Source organism: Schistocerca nitens, chromosome 1, assembly GCF_023898315.1.
Source record: "Schistocerca nitens isolate TAMUIC-IGC-003100 chromosome 1, iqSchNite1.1, whole genome shotgun sequence".
NCBI classification, from domain to species: domain Eukaryota; kingdom Metazoa; phylum Arthropoda; class Insecta; order Orthoptera; family Acrididae; genus Schistocerca; species Schistocerca nitens.
The window spans coordinates 222,223,043-222,242,563 of NC_064614.1; the positions used below are offsets into that span (position 1 = coordinate 222,223,043).

Genomic DNA, 19,521 nt, shown 5'->3' on the forward strand with positions numbered 1-19,521 from the left:
TAAAGGTAACGAAACTAGCAGTGAAAAACTCTTATGAGTGTAGTAAATAAATTGCACCAAGGCACATTAAACACACGTACCTGGCATTTATATAGTAGAAGGGGGAAACACAAATTAAAAGAAAAGAAAAATTAAATTATTATGTAGAATGTTTGTATCAATATTTCTTGTACGTTAGATCCCAAAAGGAAGCAAGTTGTGAACATCCTGTTATGAAAGAGTATACAATTTGATGAAAAAGATTAAACAAGACTGGAGCAAAATGAAAATAAATGAAAGTACTAGTAAAGATTAACATAACAGTATCCGGGGAAAGCAGGCAAATGAAATGATAAATTTAACAGATTATTGCATATGATCACCGACTATTTCATTAAGTTTGGAGTGGTATTCTGCTTCCTGCACTTTCTTAAAGGTTCTCTCTAGCTAATGTGTATTCTGCCTCATACTCAAATGAGACTGAGCGAGAGGTAATAACTGCTTCTGGCTATCGTTCCTCACGGCCTTCATAAACTATCAATAGGGCACATGCTATAGATTTTTGGCAAATCTCGTTACTTGCATCAAAGTGAGGGCTAGAACACAATACAGACAACTTCTTGAACTCCAGTACGTAAGTTAAGCCCCAGTTCTGTCATGTGTCCACCAAATTGTTCTAGACACGTCATTCTCCTCAGGATGTAGGACGATACCTTGACTGACCGTAGTTTGAACAATAGGGTTGTAAGCAGGTGTTTACCTGCCTTAACAACAAACGAGTGAGCACTAACAACCTCTGGTGCCCCAGTACACGAGTTGAACCCAAATTACGTCACGTGTCCACCAAACTGTCCTAGATGCATCATTCTGGTCATACTATACTAGGCTAACTCGACAAACTTTGAACTGATTGATGAGGTTGTAAGCAGCCCTCCGCCTACCTTGACAACGGGCGAGGCCCAGCCGCCGTGCGTGGCGGCGAGGTGTACGGTGGGCACCATGCCGTAGCCCGCCCACGCCAGCAGCACCCCCTGGCGCACCAGCAGCGGCACCCCCAGCCACGGCAGCTGCGCCACCAGCGCCACGCCCAGCATCAGAGCCACCGTCGCCGTGTAGAAATGTCGCCACCACTGCCGACACCACAGACACCGTCACTAGTCATCTTCTGAGCTTCGCTTATTTGCGCAAAATCCGTGTAGCGTAAAGTGTGTTAAGTGTTTTAATTCTACACTCTAAAGCCGTCGGCACACGGACCGTGCATCCGAACGTTGAGCGTTGAGCGTGCCGAGTTTCTGACGTCATAGCGTGTAATAGCACGGGAGTCTTTCCGAACGTGCACAGCTATATCTGGCGTGTCAGATATTCTGAGCGTGCGTGTGAGCGTTGACCAATGAGATGGCACAACGCCACCTACGTCACACGCACGCCGTCTCCCATCAGTACAGAGTTGTGAGGCGCCATATTGGCATTCATTTCAAGAAGTCTCAAAAATGAGATCGACAGGAAGTGCAAAATGGCTAAGCAGGGTTGGCTAGAGGACAAATGTAAGGATGTCGAGGCTTATCTCACTAGGGGTAAGATAGATACTGCCTACAGGAAAATTAAAGAGACCTTTGGAGAAAAGAGAACCACTTCTATGAATATCAAGAGCTCAGATGGAAACCCAGTTCTAAGCAAAGAAGGGAAAGCAGAAAGATGGAAAGAGTATATAGAGGGTCTATACAAGGGCGACGTACTTGAGGACAATATTCTGGAAATGGAAGAGAATGTAGATGAAGACGAAATCGGAGATACGATACTGCGTGAAGAGTTTGACAGAGCACTGAAAGACCTGAGTCGAAACAAGGCCCCGGGAGTAGACAACATTCCATTAGAACTACTGATGGCCTTGGGAGAGCCGGTCCTGACAAAACTCTACCATCTGGTGAGCAAGATGTATGAGACAGGCGAAATACCCTCAGACTTCAAGAAGAATATAATAATTCCAATCCCAAAGAAAGCAGGTGTTGACAGATGTGAAAATTACCGAACAATCAGTTTAATAAGTCACAGCTGTAAAATACTAACGCGAATTCTTTACAGACGAATGGAAAAACTGGTAGAAGCCGACCTCGGGGAAGATCAGTTTGGATTCCGTAGAAACATTGGAACACGTGAGGCAATACTGACCCTACGACTTATCTTAGAAGAAAGATTAAGGAAAGGCAAACCTACGTTTCTAGCATTTGTAGACTTAGAGAAAGCTTTTGACAATGTTGACTGGAATACTCTCTTTCAAATTCTAAAGGTGGCAGGGGTAAAACACAGGGAGCGAAAGGCTATTTACCATTTGTACAGAAACCAGATGGCAGTTATAAGAGTTGAGGGGCATGAAAGGGAAGCAGTGGTAGGGAAGGGAGTGAGACAGGGTTGTAGCCTCTCCCCAATGTTATTCAATCTGCATATTGAGCAAGCAGTAAAGGAAACAAAAGAAAAATTCGGAGTAGGTATTAAAATCCATGGAGAAGAAATAAAAACTCTGAGGTTCGCCGATGACATTGTAATTCTATCAGAGACTGCAAAGGACTTGGAAGAGCAGTTGAACGGAATGGACAGTGTCTTGAAAGGAGGATATAAGATGAACATCAACAAAAGCAAAACGAGGATAATGGAATGTAGTCGAATTAAGTCGGGTGATGCTGAGGGAATTACATTAGGAAATGAGACACTTAAAGTAGTAAAGGAGTTTTGCTATTTTGGGGGTAAATTAACTGATGATGGTCGAAGTAGAGAGGATATAAAATGTAGACTGGTAATGGCAAGGAAAGCGTTTCTGAAGAAGAGAAATTTGTTAACATCGAGTATAGATTTAAGTGTCAGGAAGTCGTTTTTGAAAGTATTTGTATGGAGTGTAGCCTTGTATGGAAGTGAAACATGGACGATAAGTAGTTTGGACAAGAAGAGAATAGAAGCTTTCGAAATGTGGTGCTACAGAAGAATGCTGAAGATTAGATGGGTAGATCACATAACTAATGATGTTGTATTGAATAGAATTGGGGAGAAGAGGAGTATGTGGCACAACTTGACCAGAAGAAGGGATCGGTTAGTAGGACATGTTCTGAGGTATCAAGGGATCACAAATTTAGTATTGGAGGGCAGCGTGGAGGGTAAAAATCGCAGAGGGAGACCAAGATGAACACACTAAGCAGATTCAGAAGGATGTGCGTTGCAGTGAATACTGGGAGATGAAGAAGCTTGCACAGGATAGGGTAGCATGGAGAGCTACATCAAACCAGTCTCAGGACTGAAGACCAGAACAACAACAACATGTATATTTGCCGTTTCTGAACACCAGTAAATTGAGAATCACTGGAAAACACGTTGTTAACTGTGTGATTCGTTCCAATACAATAATGAGAAACATCATATTCGTGGGAAAAGAATTATTGTAACTTGCTTATTATAAGAGTAGGCTACTTGAAGGCAGCGACAGACTGAAGATCCACCCAAAACGCATTGTTCTTGGTACAATTTGTTGTAATTATATTGCAATTAGTAGCATATCTACGATTAAGGTTTTCAGCACGGGCTAGTAAACTATGATACGTACTAGGAACATGTTGGTTCAGCGTAACGCGTAGCGTCACTGACAGGTGAGGAGTTGTTTGTTGTGGCGGTGGTTTGCGTCTTCGCAGCTACAAATATTTTTTTTTTAACATTCGCGTTTTATTAAGTTCTGATGCTTTATTATTAGGTTTAATATAAGTACATACTATAATATTTGATGTTATGTAAATATAAGTTCATCTTTTCTTTGGAGGGTGACTTTGTTCGATTGACTTAATCTACTGGACAACTTGCGCTAGTTGTATAAAGATATTTTGCTCCTTTTTCTTTTACGCTTCGTAATTCACATATTGCAAAGATTCTGCTACTGGGCAGGAACAGTGATCAAGTGAGACCTACCTTGGGGTTTTACTAAAATGTAGGAATGACGAAATAATGTTTATCTTATGCGGAAAAGTATTCCAAATTTGTATCGCACTATTTTTAATGGCACTTTTATAAGCCTGTGTCCTTATTGATTGGACATGGTATTTTCCTTTTCGTGGACGATGGAGGAAATCTGCGTTTTAATGGAGCTAACGTGGGAATTTTAAGCGCGCCTGGTGAGTAAACAGTGTGATTTGCGAACTAGAAACAGCCCTCAACTGCCGCTGGAATGCGTTGCGATTGCGCATACCACGTTGGGGCCCACGTACCGTATGCACAAGTCGCATCGTTCCTGAGCGTTCAGCAGCACGTTGAACTTGGCACGCTCAACGTTAACGTTCGACAGCACGGTCCGTGTGCCGACGGCTTAAGACACAGAAAGCGACAGGCCACGAAGGAATTATGCGAATGTGACGGAAATCTGTAGAAGCGATGTACATATACCAATAAACGAATGATTGTAGTTTCAGAAAAATTGGATGATCATTCAATAGAAAGAGATTCACGAAGTGAACAAGCCAATGACGCGTTGGTCCACCTCTGGCCTTTGAGCAAGCTGTTATTTGGCTTAGCACCGATTGTTAGAGTTGTTCGATGTCAGCTTGAGGGATATAGTGCCAAATTCTGTCGAATTAGCGCGTTACATCATCAAGATCCCGATCTGTTTGGAAGGCCCTGCCCATAAGGCTCCAAACGTTCTCAACTGGAGAAAGATTCGGCGACCTTACTGGCCAAGGTACCGTTTGGAAAGCAGGAACACAAGCGTTACAAATTATCTCTTTGTGCAGGCGGGAATTAACTTGCTGAAATGTAAGCCAAGGATGGATTTCCATGAAGGGCAACAAAACGAGGAACAGAATATCGTCGACGTACCTCTGTGCTGTAAGGGTGCCGCGGGTGACAACCAAACGGTGCCCTGCTATGAAATGAAATGTCATTCCAAACCATCACTCTGGTTGTCGGCCCGTATGCTGGGCAACAATCAGGTTGGTACCCCACCACTGTCCAGGCGTCTCTAGACACGTCTTCAGCTTCCATTGATTGGAGTATAATTATCTTCAGTGATGAGTCCCGCTTTGAACTGAGGTCCGACGACCAGCGAAGAATTGTCTCGAGACGCCCCAGATAGTAGTGGGATGCGAACCTGTCTGTTACGATCTGACAGCTACAAGTGATGGTCTGGAGTCCCATTTCTTTTCATAGAAGGACACATTTGGTTGTTATCCGCGACACCCTTACAGCACAGCTGTAAATCGAAGCTATTTTGCACCCTGTTTTGTTGCCCATCATGGCAAGCCATCCTGGGCTCACATTTCAAAAAGTAAATTTCCGGCCGCACACGGTGAGAGTTTCTATTACTTGTCAGCGTGCTTGTCGAACTCCACCATGGCCAGCAAGGTCGCCGGATCTCTCCCCAATTGAGAACGTTTGGAGCATTATGAGCACGACCCTCCAACCAGCTCGGCATTTTTACGATCTAACGCACCAGTTGGACAGAATTAGGCATGATATCCCCGAGGAGAACATCCAACAACTATCTGTCAGTCCCAAGCCGGATAAATGCTTGCATAGGGGCCAGAGGTGGACCAACGCGTTACTCAATTTGTGAAGCTCTTTCTCTTTAATAAATCATTCAACTTTGCTCAAACTGTAATAAGCTGTCTTTCTTAAGGTGATTATTAATGAAACTGGCAACACTTCCAGTAATTATATTTAGCGACTAGTTTCAAACCTGGCCTACTGAGGTTGCACTGAAAGAGCCTGATCTTAATCATGAACATCAAGCCAAACCAAACTGTTGACAGATTCGCTAATAAACGCTTTACGAAACCGAATAAAGTTGCTGGTCTTCTGTCAACAAAAGTGTTGAAACTGAAAAATTTGTTTTTCTGTACATCTATAACACTTTTACCGATTTCTGTCCCGTGCGGTTAATTCTTTCGTGGTGCGCGCTATTTTTTCCACTTGGAGTGTATTTTTAATGATTTAAACTGTGTTGCGATATAATTATGGATTTTAGCGCAGGGGAATCAAACGTAGAGTGGTATGTGTAGATTATGGGCTGGAATTTAACTGGGGCGACTGCAATGAAGAATTGAATGGGGAATTCAGCGAGACTGTCCCAGGGAACTGTAGGCTCTGGAAAAAAAGACTGGAGAATCGCCGAACAGGAGACGAAGATATGTGCCTTTCAGGCGGAATTAGACTGCGTGAAATTTGAACTGGAAAGGTTCAATTGGGGGAAGATCGTGTGAACTGGGTAAAGGTAACAACTAATGGGCGAACGGGAACAGCTCTGCGAATTCATTTGCATTTGAGCTAACAGTATCGAATAAATTTTTGTTACCTGAAGTTGGAGGAAAAGAGCCCCATCCAGCTATATGTTACAACAATAGGGTGCAGCACACTTCTAGCGAAGAAATTAACTGTAGGCTGGTAATAAAAAAGAGGAGGTAGAAAAGAGTCTTGCTATTAGGTACTAGCCATGAGGGGGATGTAGGCTAGATAATACAGGATAAATTAGGAACATTGTATCAGATCACGAGTATTATGACGCCCGAGTGCTAACCTTGACAAGTAAATCTTTGTAAAGATTTCGACAAGGAGGATCAGATTATCATAGCAGGTGTAGCAGGGAACAGCCTCGTTAAAGACAAAAATTACAGAATTAGGAGTGACCTGGATGCTCTATAGACATATCATGAGTCTTGTGGAGGTCCAGCCGTGCCATGGCCGTGCCTGGGTCAGTACTGGTGTGAGCCGTGTGAACACAGAGCTGAGCAGGCAGCTGCTGATCGAAATGAAATCGTACACGCGTGCAGTGCCTGTTGCTGTAATTGGGAAATGGGGATATACTAGACATGACGTACATCTTAATAACAGATGGAAAGATGGATTAGCTGAGATTTTTGCAGAAAATGTATGGTAGACCACTCAGTACAACATCCCTGTGGTTACTGGTTTTAGAATCAGCATTCAGCCAGCCTGTTATGAAAGAAGTCCAAAAAGCGGAAGACTCACCCAAAATGATTAAGGTCTCACAGAAATGTAACGTTAGATTACTTCGTCACAATATTAGAGGACTAAGTTATAAGGTAGAAGAGCTTCTTACTATATAGAAAATTTAGACAGCTCTGAAAAGATCGTGTGCCTATTCGAGCACCACATAACCACCGGACTAGAGAAGTTAAATATAAAAGATTACGTTCCAGCGTCTTACTCACGCAGAACTACTATGGGAAAAGGAGGCACTGTAATGTACACTCCTGGAAATGGAAAAAAGAACACATTGACACCGGTGTGTCAGACCCACCATACTTGCTCCGGACACTGCGAGAGGGCTGTACAAGCAATGATCACACGCACGGCACAGCGGACACACCAGGGACCGCGGTGTTGGCCGTCGAATGGCGCTAGCTGCGCAGCATTTGTGCACCGCCGCCGTCAGTGTCAGCCAGTTTGCCGTGGCATACGGAGCTCCATCGCAGTCTTTAACACTGGTAGCATGCCGCGACAGCGTGGACGTGAACCGTATGTGCAGTTGACGGACTTTGAGCGAGGGCGTATAGTGGGCATGCGGGAGGCCGGGTGGACGTACCGCCAAATTGCTCAACACGTGGGGCGTGAGGTCTCCACAGTACATCGATGTTGTCGCCAGTGGTCGGCGGAAGGTGCACGTGCCCGTCGACCTGGGACCGGACCGCAGCGACGCACGGATGCACGCCAAGACCGTAGGATCCTACGCAGTGCCGTAGGGGACCGCACCGCCACTTCCCAGCAAATTAGGGACACTGTTGCTCCTGGGGTATCGGCGAGGACCATTCGCAACCGTCTCCATGAAGCTGGGCTACGGTCCCGCACACTGTTAGGCCGTCTTCCGCTCACGCCCCATCATCGTGCAGCCCGCCTCCAGTGGTGTCGCGACAGGCGTGAATGGAGGGACGAGTGGAGACGTGTCGTCTTCAGCGATGAGAGTCGCTTCTGCCTTGGTGCCAATGATGGTCGTATGCGTGTTTGGCGCCGTGCAGGTGAGCGCCACAATCAGCACTGCATACGACCGAGGCACACAGGGCCAACACCCGGCATCATGGTGTGGGGAGCGATCTCCTACACTGGCCGTACACCACTGGTGATCGTCGAGGGGACACTGAATAGTGCACGGTACATCCAAACCGTCATCGAACCCATCGTTCTACCATTCCTAGACCGGCAAGGGAACCTGCTGTTCCAACAGGACAATGCACGTCCGCATGCATCCCGTGCCACCCAACGTGCTCTAGAAGGTGTAAGTCAACTACCCTGGCCAGCAAGATCCCCGGATCTGTCCCCCATTGAGCATGTTTGGGACTGGATGAAGCGTCGTCTCACGCGGTCTGCACGTCCAGCACGAACGCTGGTCCAACTGAGGCGCCAGGTGGAAATGGCATGGCAAGCCGTTCCACAGGACTACATCCAGCATCTCTACGATCGTCTCCATGGGAGAATAGCAGCCTGCATTGCTGCGAAAGGTGGATATACACTGTACTAGTGCCGACATTGTGCATGCTCTGTTGCCTGTGTCTATGTGCCTGTGGTTCTGTCAGTGTGATCATGTGATGTATCTGACCCCAGGAATGTGTCAATAAAGTTTCCCCTTCCTGGGACAATGAATTCATGGTGTTCTTATTTCAATTTCCAGGAGTGTATATTAAGACAGATTTTGTAGTGATCAGTACATATAAGAGTGTGCTTGTGAATTACTGGCCAAAGAACAGGTTAACAACACTACTGAATTACATAGAAGGCCTGTAAATGACGAGTCGTAGACGGGAAATGAAATTAACAATCCTATCTTAAATATTGTGGAAAATATAGGACAACAGTTCAAAACAAAAAGCACAGCAGTATTCTGAAAAAGCAATTCATAAAATTCAATCAAAGAACATATCACAGACTTTACCCTCTGAAATTAATAAAATCGTTTATTTCTTCGAAAATATAAGCCCATACGGATTTGATGTGTTTCTAAGTATTATAGACGGAGCATAAAAGATTTGGCTGCTATATAATAAGTCCAGTCTTATCTGAAATATGTAATGCATCACTTACTTAAGGCATTTTCCTAGAGAACTTGAAATATTCCATTGTCAAACCACTCTAGAAGAAAAGTCAAAGAAGAGATGTCAGTAATTACTGTCCTATTTCACTACTGACATTTTCCAAATTTTCTGAGCAACAATAATACCCTTAGTAAATCGCAGTATGAAATTCAGAAGAGTTGTTCTACTGAGAATGCCATTTACATGTTCACTAACCAAATTTTACAAGCATTAAATAACGAAATAGCATTGGTTAGTATTTTCTGCGACCTATCGAAGGCATTTGACTGCGTTAACCACAATATCCTCCGAGAGAAGCATGTTTTATGGATTTTCTGGTACAGCCAAACAGTGAGCAATGTAATATCTAACTAAAGTATGCAACTGTTCGAATAGACATCATCTCTCAGGTGCAGAAACATGCCTTCCAATTTTCGTTTATGTCGCACAACACCTTCTTGGCGTAGCGATTTTTTTCCGTCATTGTATTAAGACACAACACAAGTTCAAAAACGATGAGACAAGTAGCTTTTGTAGTGATCAGCACACATAAGTGTGTGGCTGTGAATGAACACTGCTCGCTTCTAATTATAACTGTATATAGATCCCCACTGGGAAATTTTGAATTGTTTATGAGAAATTTGTGTTCCTTACTATGCTATCTGTCAGACAGCAGGAAGCAGTTAATAGTATGTGGTGATTTCAGTGTAGAGTTTCTAACGGATTATGATAAGAAAAATTATCTCGGAACGTTACTTAGATCCTATAATTAATTTCCAGTACAGGTGGATAAAGACAGTAGGACTCTAATAGATAACATTCCCTCTGATGAAGCTTAAAGCAAAGAAATAACTATGTATCCAGTACCAAATTCTCCCTCTTATCATGATTCACAGTGAGTTAGAATAAATGAGATAGTGCCTTGCGGTATAGTTCTCCTGAGTGGAAATCAGTTGTAATAAATGTTTTTTGGAGTAGTTTACAGGAGATAACTTCAGATGAAATTTACAAGGAACCAAATACTGACAAAAAATTTAATTTATTCAATAATAAATTCATGTCATTATATGAAAATATTTTTCCACATAAACCAATCAGAAAAGATATTAAACATCCTTGTAAAAACTATGGATCACTAGAGGGATTAAAATATCCCCAAAAAAGAAAAAAAAAAGGAATTGTGTCTGTTCACAAGAACAAGTAAAGATTCTGAGGTAGAAGTACACTACAAAAACTATTCAAAATTACTAAGAAAAGTTAGTAAAAATCAAGGAACATACATATTATTTCAAAAATCTGTAATATTAAAAACAGACTTAAAGCTATGTGGAATACAGTAAAACGAGAGAAAGGACAACTGGCCAAAGAGCATGATGATATCACTATTAAACCGAATGGAAGGACTGTAAATGATAAGTCTCATGCAGCAAGATCATTTAATGAACGTTTCTTAAATAGCGTAGAAAGTACATGGACACACAGTTCAAGAGAAAAAGCACAGCAGTATGTTGAAAAAGCCACTCTCATAAAAGTCAGTAATATACGTATCACCAACTTCTCCCTCTGAAATTAATACAATTGTGCATTCTCCCAACAATAAAAGCTGATGTGGAGCTGATAGTTTTTTCAACAGAGTACTCAAGATGTTCTCCAGTATAATAAGTTCTGTCCTATTTGAAGTTTGTAATGCATTACTTAAGCAAGGTATTAGTCGAGAGAGCTTGATATATACCATTGTTCAACCCCTCTATAAGAAATGTGATAGGAGGAATGTCAATGACTACTGTCCTGCTTCACTGCTGAAATAATTTGCAAATCACAGGTCGGATTTCAGAAGAGTTGCCGTACTGAGAATGCCATTTACGCGTTCGTTCACACATCAAATTTCGCAAGCATTCAGTAACGAAGTACCCCTAGTTGGTATTTTCTGTGACCTATCTAAAGAATTTGACGTTGTGAACCACGATATCCTCCTAGATAAAGTGAGGTTTTATGGAATTGCTGGTATAGCCAACCAATGGATAATGTCATATCTAACCAAAAGAATCTAGAAACTCGTACTTAGTAATCCAGCTATCGTAATCAGGTGAGATTCCTCTGACTGAGGAGAAATCAAATACAGAGATCCATAAGGATCAGTCTTAGATCCGAAATTATTGCTGGTATAAGTAAATGATGTTTCATCTAATGTAGAACTAAAGGAATTAGTTCTTTTTGTGGGTGACACTAGTACTATAACCAATCCAAGAATATGTAAAGCATCAGAAGAAATGGTAAACAGTGTTCTTAACAGTGTCATTGACTAGTTTTCTGGGAATGGTCTCACTCTCAATGTTAAAAAGATACAACGTATTCAGTTCCGCACATCTAGAGATACTACACAAATGATATTAGCAACACGCAATGCGGAAATAATAGAAAGGGTGGGAACTTAATAATTTTAGTTATCCATACTGATGAGAATTTAAACTGGTAAAAGCTCATTTCGGAACTCCTAAAACAACTTAGTTCAGTCACATTTGCAATGAGAGTCACTGCAAATCTTTGGTAGAAGCAGTTCAGTAAGTTGACAAATTTTTCATATTTTTGTCAATAATGACATATGGAAAATGTTCTGGGGTAACTCATATTCAAGAAAGTAAGTCTTCATTGCTGAAAACGAGCAGTAGGCATATTAATGTATGTTGTGCTCACCCCAATCATCTTGTAGACATCTGCTTAAAGAGTTGGGAATTCTGACTATTGCATCAGATATATTTATTCTCTTATGAAGTTTGTGGTAAATAACCCACTGCAGTTCAAACGGAATAATGAGATACATAACTACAATACCAGAAGGAAAAATGACATTCACTACTCCATGTTAAACTTGGTTTTAGTACTAAAAGTGGAGAACATTGCTAAAAGGTAAACCTTTTGATCACTTACCCAGTGATATAAATTGTCTGACAGACAGAAAAGTAAAATTTGAAAACAAACAAAAATTTTCTCCTTGACATCTCCTATTCCATAGCAGAACTTTTGTTATTGTAATGTGTAAAAGGTGTTTGGTACATGTTTAATAATAATGACCATAATAATAATAAAACTTATAAATATTCAGCATGTAGCCATATTTACAAATTAATTTGTGATGTGAATGTAAAATCACTCGCTCCACATCATTATGATTTATTGTGCAAATGATCCAATGAACAAGAACCTAACAAATTATTAACTAACTAACCAACCGTCTTGATAAAGGCTGATTTTGGGCCCAGTACTATATTTAAGCTTTTTAATTTTCTTTGAGAAGAAAATATTGGTAACTGCTAAGGAAAAGCAGTGGTTGAAAAATAAAGAAAGAAGGTTAATTTTTAATATCTTGTCGACAACGATCACATTAGAGGATCACAACCTCGGATCAGTGAAGCCTGGAGTAGGATATCGATTGTGCCCTTTTGGAAGAACCATGCAGGCTTTTGTCTTAACTGATTTATGGAAATGGTAGAAAATGTAAATCTGGGTGGTCGGAAGAGGATTTGAATCGTGATCCACCCACGTCCCACGTGCTAATCATTGAGCGCTCCCGAACACTGTGGCTGAGAAGGGAGTGAACCAGTATAGTACCCTACCCCGCTATTATTCAATATGTACAATGAGCAAGCAGTGAAGAGAACCAAAGAAAAATTTGGAGATGGGATTAAAGTTCAGGGAGAAGAAATAAAAACTTCAATGTTTGCCTATGACATTGTAATTCTGTCAGAGAGAGCAAAGGACTTCGAAGAGAAGTTGAACAGATTGGACAGTGTGTTGAAAAGAGGATATAAGATGAATATCAACAAAAGAAAAACTAGGTTAATGGAAAGTGGTCGAGTTAAATCAGGCGATGTTCGGGAAATCAGATTAGGAAATGACACACTAAAAGTAGTAGATGAGATTTGCTATTAAGGCAGCAACAGAAACTAATGATGGTCGAAGTAGAGAAGATATGAAATGGACACTGGTAATGACCAAAAAGTCTTTTTGAAGAAGAGAAATTTGTTAACATGATTCATAAACTGAAGTGTTAGGAAGTCCTTTCTTAATGCTTTTGTCAGGAGTATATCCTTGTACGGGAGTGAAACGTGGACGATAAGCATCTCAGACAAAAAGAGAATAAAAGCTTTTGAAATGCGGTGCAACAGGAGAATGCAGATCGTGTATGTAATGAAGAGGTATTGAACAGAATTGCCGTGAAAAAAAAAAAAATTGCGACACAACTTGACAAAGAGAAGGGATCGGTTCTTAGATGCATTCTGAGACATCCAATAATCACATATTTAGTACTGGAGGGAAGTATGGAGGTTGAAAATTATATAGGGAGCCCAAGAAATGAATGCAATAGCAGATTCAAGAGGATTAGGTTGCAGCACTTATTCGGAAATGGAGAGGTTTGCGGAGGACAGAGTAACGTGGAGAGCCGCATCAAAAAAGTCTTCAGACTGAAGAACGATCAAAAACAGTGAAACTGCTGTCAAAATAGCGTAATTTTTAGGAAGTATCTGCAGAATGTTCTAGAACTAATACCAGATATTATTCTTATACCAAGCTTCTGTACACTGAATATTTCATCGCTGCAAAAGCAGTTTCCCATAAAGTGGTATAAGGCATTAGTGTATGATAACATGCAGAATAAACTAGCAGTAAATATACGTATTGTAAATGTAACTGAACTAAGATTATCCATCCAATCTAGGCTCTGAGTTTTCTAATTAAAATTGTATATTATGTGCAGTCCATAAAAGTTAACATTTTCTGTTTATTGTATTTAGTCTTGTAGGTATCGTCAACTATTTGTCTCCTTTAGAGCCAGCAGCTTAATATATACCTCATAACAACATGATTATTACAATAGATGCACCAAATAACTGCTTATAATAATTAATCTGTATTCACGACAGACTGTTTCAGCGTTACCGCCATTTGCAAGTACGTCTAGATTGATGTGACGTCCGTATTATGTAGTTAGTGGACTGTCTTACAATTGCCACTGTTTTCATATGATGATAAATGATGTCAATATTTTGAAAGTAAAATGTTAATTACGATGTGACAGTAGTCTGACAATTCCACTCTTACGACGCTATATGTTTACCAATCGGAAGAGTGGAACTGTTAAACTACTGTCACATCGTAATTAATATTTTATTTTCAACATATTGACATCATTTACCATCTTATGAAAACAGTGGCAGTTATAAGACAGTCCATTAACTTCGTAATATGGACGTCACTCGGTCTAGACGTACTTCAAAATGGTGATAAAGCCGAAACAGTCTGTCGTGAATACAGATTACGTATTATAAGCAGATATTTGATGCACCTACCGTAATAAAAGGCTTGTAGGTTTCTATGGGAAGCACTATGCCTACGGATGGGTCAATAAAAGACCTACAAACAAACATTGCCTGACAAAAAGGTGAAATATCCAGAAGACATGGTCGGCTGTCAGCGTAACTTTGTCCACCTGCACACTGTTGGTGCGCATGTAAATGATTAGATATACAATCCTCTGTGACACGTAGAACGGAGACCAGAGTGCATTAGCGTTGTTCGAGTTAAGTGTTGTTACCAGGTCTAAGGCGTGAAGAACGTCAGATGTTTGGCGGTCACAGTAAAGGACCAGAGAAGTCGAGTACCCGTGTGAGACAGCGTTATCAGCGCCAGACTTGGAATCAATAGAAAGAAACAGCCTCTATTCAGATTTGCAAAATAAATTGAGAATTTTAATTTCAGTGTGTCCCAGTTTATCGACAGAACTTAAATTTACCTAACATTAGGAGTCACGGTAGCCCGCAGTGAAAGATCTGGCTTCCTGTTGGAAACCGGCGAGCTTTTCATGATCTTTCTCTAGATCAAAAATAACAACAACAAAAAATACCTGAGGTGGACGTTGTAGCAAAGCAGGCTAATCAGTATATATCTGATTTGTTTTGAACCCGATGCCCATATGAAAAATACTGATATCGTCAACGTTTTTGCGAATACTAAGGCTACGAAAGAAAATTTTCTGAGAATATGTTTGTTATTTTAAAACTGAATGACTATTTATATATATGTTAGTATTGTACGTAAGAGGGATTTGAAACAAAGAAATGGAGCTAGATTATAAATAATAGATAAACAAATTGCTATAGCTATTATAACATACCAACAAAGAAGTTAAAAGCCACAACGGATCTTGATTACCATACAGTGATATACAGAGGAGTACCTAAAAACAGGCGAGCGAGATACGGGTTGCCAGTCCTAACAAATATCAAACGGAAAAGAAAAATTATAGAATATTCCTTCATCAACGAAAGATTTGTTAGATGTAAATTCAAAACTGACAGAAGATGTTTAGGCATTATAGGTGTATATGCACCTGAAGCCGGGAAGAAATCAGAAAGAAAACTGTTCTCTGACGAAATGCAAAGGGTGCTAAATAAAGTAAATAGTAGATATCAGGTTCTCATCTGCGGATACCTTAATGCTACAGTCGGTAACATACCCACCTCAGGAGCTGTGGGTATATTCGGTGAACAACACATCCATGAAAATGGTGAAGAACTTAGACAGTTTGCAACCTTCAACCAACTTAAGATCACTACCGTGTTTCTTAGGAGAAACGCGATACATAAGTTTACATGGAGTGCGTAATCGCAAATGACGGGATATGTAATCAGGTTCAAGATGAACACATACGCTGAAGAAGCGATATCTGATTTGATTACTCTTTAGTTGTCACAACAGTTACAATGATAGCTAAGTGGAAGAAACTTAGGCCAAGACGAGAAACAAAGGTTGAGGATGTCTTTAAGCTGTACCATCCGGAACAAGGAGGTATTAGGAAATTTTTTCAAAGCCTTCTGCAGAAATATCTGCTAGTCATTCCAGCTGTTCAGTATATAGAGAAAGAATGGCAAAATATTTAAGAATGCTTGAGCGACATATGAGACATTGGGGAAAAAGAAGAAATTAAGGAAAAGGAGAGGAAATAACCAGGCTAGCACACCAAGAACATGGGACCATTTCATAACTAAAGGAGAACAAGATATACACGGGAGGTAAACTTTTGCCTGTAAACCATTGAATGATACTGCAGAACTAAATACAATTAGCGAAGATCAATGGAAATTATTTTATAAAAATTGTGCCAAATAGATCTAGAATTGGAGGAGGAGGTGATCAGATTACGTAATAGTATGGTAAATTCAATAAGAATACAAGAACTGCAAGTAGTTCTAAAAACTATGAAAAAACAGGAAAGCAATTGGATTGGATGGTATTAATATGGAACTTATAAAACACGCTGGTCCCTTCTGTGATTTTAGATCATTACATTTATTTAATGAATGCTGACACTGATGTAAAACCTCGGACTCTTGAAAAATATCAGAAATTATATTAATTGCTTAAAAAGGTCAGAGACACAATTCTAAAACTTATAGAGTACTTTGTCTTTTATACTCAGCCTATGAAATATTTGCAAAAATAATCAATTATCATTTAAGAATCATAACAGAGACTCTCCTATCAGAAGAACGATGTGAATTCCGGTAAGGCCATAAAAAGAATTTTAGAGAAACAATGATAATCCGGTTTAGAAACACATATGGCCTTTACTGTCTTCGAAAAAGCTTTTGACATTGTGAACAGAAATAAGTAAAATGGAGATGACGATTAAAAATGGGTACCCTAGACATCTTACTGAAACTATAAAAAGCTTATACATGGACACAAAAATAATAATATAAGATGGTAGCAAAAAACTGAAGGCGTTCTGCCAAGGCTTAGCCTGCCATCGACCTTATTCAATGTATATATAAATGACATTAAAAATTGGAGTCCAGGAGAAACACCAGGTATACAGATTAATAGAAATAAATCTGTTAATATCCTTACAATATCTTTACGTACGCTGGTGATGTTACCGTTTTCGAAGAAAGTGAAGATGAGCTACCCAAAAGCAGTCTACAAAATATCAGTTAGCGATAAGAGATTATGATCTTCGAACATCAACAAAGAAAACTAAAATCATGGCTCATCACAGGAAACGCACCATGTGCTCAAAAATAATAACAGAAAATTCACGACTTCAGCAGGTTTCCTACTGTAGGCTAATTTTTTAGGGTGCCATGTAAGCTAGACATGGTCAAGGACATAAAAAATAAGATTAACAAATGTCAATCAATATGCAGAATAATAAATAAAACAACCAGAATAAAAAAAGAAAGAAACAAAATTAAAATTTTATAAAACCATGGCCACACCTGATTTGCTATATGGAAGTCTGTCACGGATCTCTAAAAACGCGATGAAAGCAAACTACAAGCGGCAGAAATGAGATTTCTTAGGAAAATGGAAGGTGTTACGAGGGAAGACTGTATAAGAAATGAAGTAATTAGGAATCAAATAGATTTTTATAATATTAATGAAAAGAAACTCCGCCTAAGCCGGTCCCAAGCCCGGTTGTAAAAGGAGGAGGGGGAGGAGTAACACCTCGTAAAATAACCTTGGTTCACCTGGCCCGGGTGATAGTACCTTGTGAGGGTCCCTTGCCAGGGATACGGCGAAGACCTCAACGGTAGTGAAGACGGAGATGAAGATCATCGGTACGGCGGAACTGGCGGAAGAGGCAAGCATTATCAACAAGATAAAGCATATTGAAAAGCCCAGACACGTCTGTGTGGCAACCACCGGTACTCTGGCCAGCGTCTGTTCACCATGTGAGGTGCGGCTGAACACCAAGCTCCAGGAACTAACAATCCCTGGTTCTAACTACCCAGCATTAGCTGGAACTTAATTACAAGCAGTATGATTCGTACAAGTAAAATTAATATTACCCCAGGTGGCCAATCCACTCGCCCTGTGGCGACAACCAAGCTATCGGATTCTGGGGAGCTTGGGCTCGTACGACAGAGAAAGTCGGAGTTCTCTAGTAAACGTCCACGAAAGTCCCATACATTTATTGGCACTTTTAACATTCAGACACTAATTCAGACAGGCAAACTTCATAATCTTACAACAGAACTCAACAAACAGAAAATTCAAATCCTTGCTCTCCAAGAGACCAGATTCACTGATTCAGAAACAATAGACTACAACAATTACCGTATCTTTAAAAGTAAAACAGACAAGAAAATTGGCAAAGGAGCTGCAATATTTGGCATGGCTTTTATTGTAAATAAGGACACCCTTGACTCTGTTATAGACATAAATCAAATCAGTAACAGACTAATGACCATGCGAATCAAGCACACCAACAAAATATATACATTTATTAATGTTCATGCACCTACCAACATTGCCAACAAAAAAGAACCGGAGAAGACAGAAAAATTTTGGGAAAAACTCGAAACTGAAATGTCCAAAATTCCAGAGGAGGATGTAAAAATTCTTCTAGGGGATTTCAACGCGCAAATTGGCAAAGAGAGGAAATATAAAAAAACAGTCGGTAATTACCCTGCACACAAATTCACAAACAGGAACGGCATGAGACTCATCGAGTTATGTCAGCAAAACAACCTAAAAATCGTGACAACATCACTTCGAAAAGACCCCAAGAAACAAAAAACATGGAGATCACCAAACCTTCAGCTTGGTGAATTTCAAATAGACCATGTTGCGATCTCCTATGACTTCCAGAAAGAAATACACGACGTTCAAGTCCGCAGAGGGGCAAATATAGATTCTGACCACTACCTTACCAGAGTTAAAATTAAATTCACTCCAAAAAGGAAACGCCAAAGGAAATCACCACTAATTCCCAAATTTGACTTGAAAAATATCAAGGAATCAGAAATTACGGAAGCATGGGATAAACAACCAACAAACAACTGGAAAGATTTCCGAACGAAAATTATACAGAAAGCAAGAGATTTGATTCCGTTAAAGAAAATATCCAAGCATCCATGGTGGAATTCGAATTGTGATAACGCATTAGAAGAGAGACAACAAGCCTTTTTAAATTACAATTGTGACAAATCAGAAACCACACAACAAACATTTTTCAAAGTGAGAAAACAAACAGCTAAAATACTTAGACAAACTAAAAGAAAATACCTTAATGAACAGCTAAACACAATTGAAGAAAACTTTAAGAACCACAACACTCAAGATTTTTATAAAATATTCGCAAATCAAATCAAAGGATACACTCCACAAAATCTCTGCTTCCGGAAACAGAATGGAAAATTGGCACTAACTAACAAAGAAAATTGCCAAGAACTAGCTAAATATTTCTCACAACTCCTAAATTGCCCACAACCAAGTACAAGATTCCCCAGATTACAACCAGAACACACGAATGAGACTTCACTACCACCATCTCAAGAAGAAATTTATAGTCACATTAGAAAACTCAAAAATAATAAATCATCGGGAGAAGATGGAATTGTAGCTGAACTACTGAAAAACCTTGGTCCAAATTCGTTAAAAGAGATCACTAGCATCATCCAAGAAATTTGGCAGACAGAAAATATCCCAG

The 19,521-nt window shown here is 40.1% G+C and overlaps 1 protein-coding gene across 1 annotated transcript in view; it reads right to left on the reverse strand.

Moving 5' to 3' along the window:
• Positions 1 to 19,521, reverse strand: part of LOC126235153 (progestin and adipoQ receptor family member 3-like) — a 122,212-nt gene that overhangs the window by 28,728 nt on the left and 73,963 nt on the right. Inside the window, exon 6 of the mRNA XM_049943889.1 lies at positions 921 to 1,109. Within this exon, the coding sequence (XP_049799846.1) occupies positions 921 to 1,109 (189 nt within the window). The remainder of the gene's footprint in view (positions 1 to 920; positions 1,110 to 19,521) is intronic.